Below are 2,807 nucleotides of genomic sequence, written 5' to 3'. Positions count from 1 at the left end.
AATATATATATATATTATGTACGATAACGCTTGTCTCATATAAATTTGATAATGAATAAAATGTTTGATTAATTCTGACTAAATTTTTGACTGAGTTTGCAATTTCACATTGTAATTTTTACTCTTCTGTAATCCAGTTTCAATCCATACCAGAACTCGACGGACTATGGAAAGACGAATAAGATAGTTGTTCAAACAATTCATTTATATTTAAATTAGTAAAAATTACAACTCTGCAGACAACACCTTACAGTAACATATTAAATCTCTACACCTCCCCATACCCATCCCCCTGCAGTTCCTTGAGTATTGAAACCCTTTACCACAACCACCAATATGGTCGCAGTACAAAGAATTAGATTAATTCAAACCTAATACATATACGTAATAAAACCAACCGCGTCTATTTTTGGGTTCGCACTCTGACTCGCTCGTAGGACATAAAAAATCACTGCACGAAAACACGTACATTTATCGGTACGACACACCAGCACCTTGCACGAGGAAGATTTTCATTACTGCTTGTCTGCCTGTTCGATGACTGTAAACTATTATTGAACTAGTCGGCCAGCATCAGATATATCATGAAATAATGGATCATGCCACTGCAATGATTAGGACATAAAAGCAAGTATATGACGTAAAAAATGGTGATATGGTTTATGATAGATTTATATATAAATATATATAACAGTATATATTTTAATTACGAGGAATGAGCATCAGTAGTTGTTATTCGCTCCTGGTAATATCAAGAGCTATAATACATTATGATTAGCTGTATGATTAATTTTGGCTCTTGATAATATCCATATCATAATGAAAACTCTGACGATGACTTTCGTGCGAGGATTTCATTTGTGCGCGTCAAACTAAACCACGTCAGTCTTCTGTAATGGCAGTAATTAATTCAGACGCGCAATTCACTCGCCACCACGAGTCCGCGCGTGGTTTATGAATACATTCTAGATCAGCGTGAGGCGTGCCACCGATCACGCGCGAGGTAGTAAGTTAACATGGCGTGGTGCACAGCGATTATATATTAAAGTATTGTATAGCAACCAGATCTAGACTAACGGAAACAACAAACTCGCATATGAAATTGGCGTCTGCATCGCGTGGTCCGCGCCCCTGATCCCTCATCAACGCTGACATTATATATACGTTGACACCGACAGTCTCACATAAAAAATCTTTATAAAAAAAAGCGTAGAAAAATCTCGCTAGATTTTCAACAAAATTCACAAGCAACGAAATAGAAACACAATCACCGGTCGGCCCGCAGTAACAGACATTAATAACGGTGGTCTATCAAGCGGGCAGGCCAGAGAACGAACAAGAAAACACGTCGTCATTGGCGTCCTCAGTGCAACCTGCACACAAGGGTCACCTCCGGGAATCCCCAGACTTAAAAGATTTGTGTCTTTTCTATACAGGTGGTTTCACCGTATAGCTATGACTCGATAGAAGCACCAAGCGTCCTTTATGAAGAGGTGGTCGTTCTATACAGGCGGTTTCACCGTATAACTACTGCAACTTGACAGAAGCAGAGCGTCCTTTATAGACAGGTGGTCGTCCTACAGAGGTGTCTGCCGTCGCCGGATTGACTGTGTTCGCCGTTCACACCGCACGAGGCAATCATCCCAGATTACCAGCCCGTCCCCGAGTGTGCGTGCGTGAGAGCGTGTGCGTGCGTTCGCATGTTGCAGGTGCACGCTGTGAAGAGCAGCGGGACACGAGACGTTGTCGCTTGTAGCAAGGTTGTCGCACACCAGCGAGCGCATCTTCAATGCAAATATTTCGCCTTCATGCGGAAGTACTCCGTTAATCGGATGATGCCGTACCTGAGATCTCTCTCTCTCCCTTTCACATGCTCTCTTTCTCTCTCACGCTGTCTTACGCTGTCTCTCTCTTCCTCTCCTGCTCTCTCTCTCTCTTTCTCATGCTCTCTCTCATGCTATCTCACACTGTCTATCTCTTTCTCTCTCTCGCTCTCTCTCTCTCTCTCTCTCTCTCTCTCTCTTTCTTTCTCTCCCTCTCTCTCATGCTCTCTCTCGCTCTCTCCCTCTGTCTCTCCCTGCTTCCCTCTCCCCGCCTCTCCTGTCTCACCCTGTCCCTCTCTCAGTCCCCGCTTGCCCGTGATATATATCAGGGGGCATCATATCATATATATATATATATATATATATATATATATATACCCAGTCTATGCGATTGTGCGATACACCTGTGTGGCTTTGTATTATAGGTGCGTTACTTCTGGAGGCAGCAGCCAGCAAGAGTGCGACTAACTCCGACGTACTAACAGCTCAGAGGTGACGAATAATTTCTAAAAAAATAGCCTAAAGTACTATTTCCAAAAGTAAACAATACCAAATGTTTGACGATTGACCAAATATGAGTTATTGCAAGTTTAGCATGCCTACTTCCTTAATTTATACGCACTCAAATGGGAAAATGTACGATCTGCATTTTTTGTGATAAAAAAAATTGCCCAAGGGTACCAAAGTGGCACCCGGTGGATTCTGGTTCAGGATAGTCTAAAGATCAGGAAATCACAAAAAAACCTTGTATATACCCGATTGCAACGTTCATTCATTTGGCAACCGGACAATATTAAACGGATGCAGACGACGTTTTCGCACTGCTGCCATCTGGTTGCAATCTCAAGCGATTGTGCACGCAGAGCAGGTGACAATGGTAACAGACTATCCCCCCGGGAGGCGGGGAAGGTGGGAGGGGGGACTGCAAGACAGATCATGACCGCACGCAACATCCCTTGTTACCATCTTACGCATGGTGGATTC

At 43.0% G+C, this 2,807-nt stretch overlaps 1 protein-coding gene across 1 annotated transcript in view; it reads left to right on the top strand.

Annotated features, from left to right (window-relative positions):
* The window catches only part of LOC106816102 (acyl-CoA dehydrogenase family member 11-like), a gene marked incomplete at its 3' end in the record, with an annotated part of 17,432 nt that extends 15,117 nt beyond the window's left edge, over positions 1–2,315 (top strand). The window contains 1 exon segment of the mRNA XM_014820657.1: positions 2,249–2,315. Within this exon segment, the coding sequence (XP_014676143.1) occupies positions 2,249–2,315 (67 nt within the window).
* Between the last annotated feature and the right edge of the window lie 492 nt (positions 2,316–2,807).

This window comes from Priapulus caudatus, unplaced genomic scaffold (assembly GCF_000485595.1).
Source record: "Priapulus caudatus unplaced genomic scaffold, Priapulus_caudatus-5.0.1 Scaffold1285, whole genome shotgun sequence".
NCBI lineage: Eukaryota > Metazoa > Priapulida > Priapulimorpha > Priapulimorphida > Priapulidae > Priapulus > Priapulus caudatus.
This window is presented reverse-complemented; position numbering and strand designations above follow the sequence as displayed.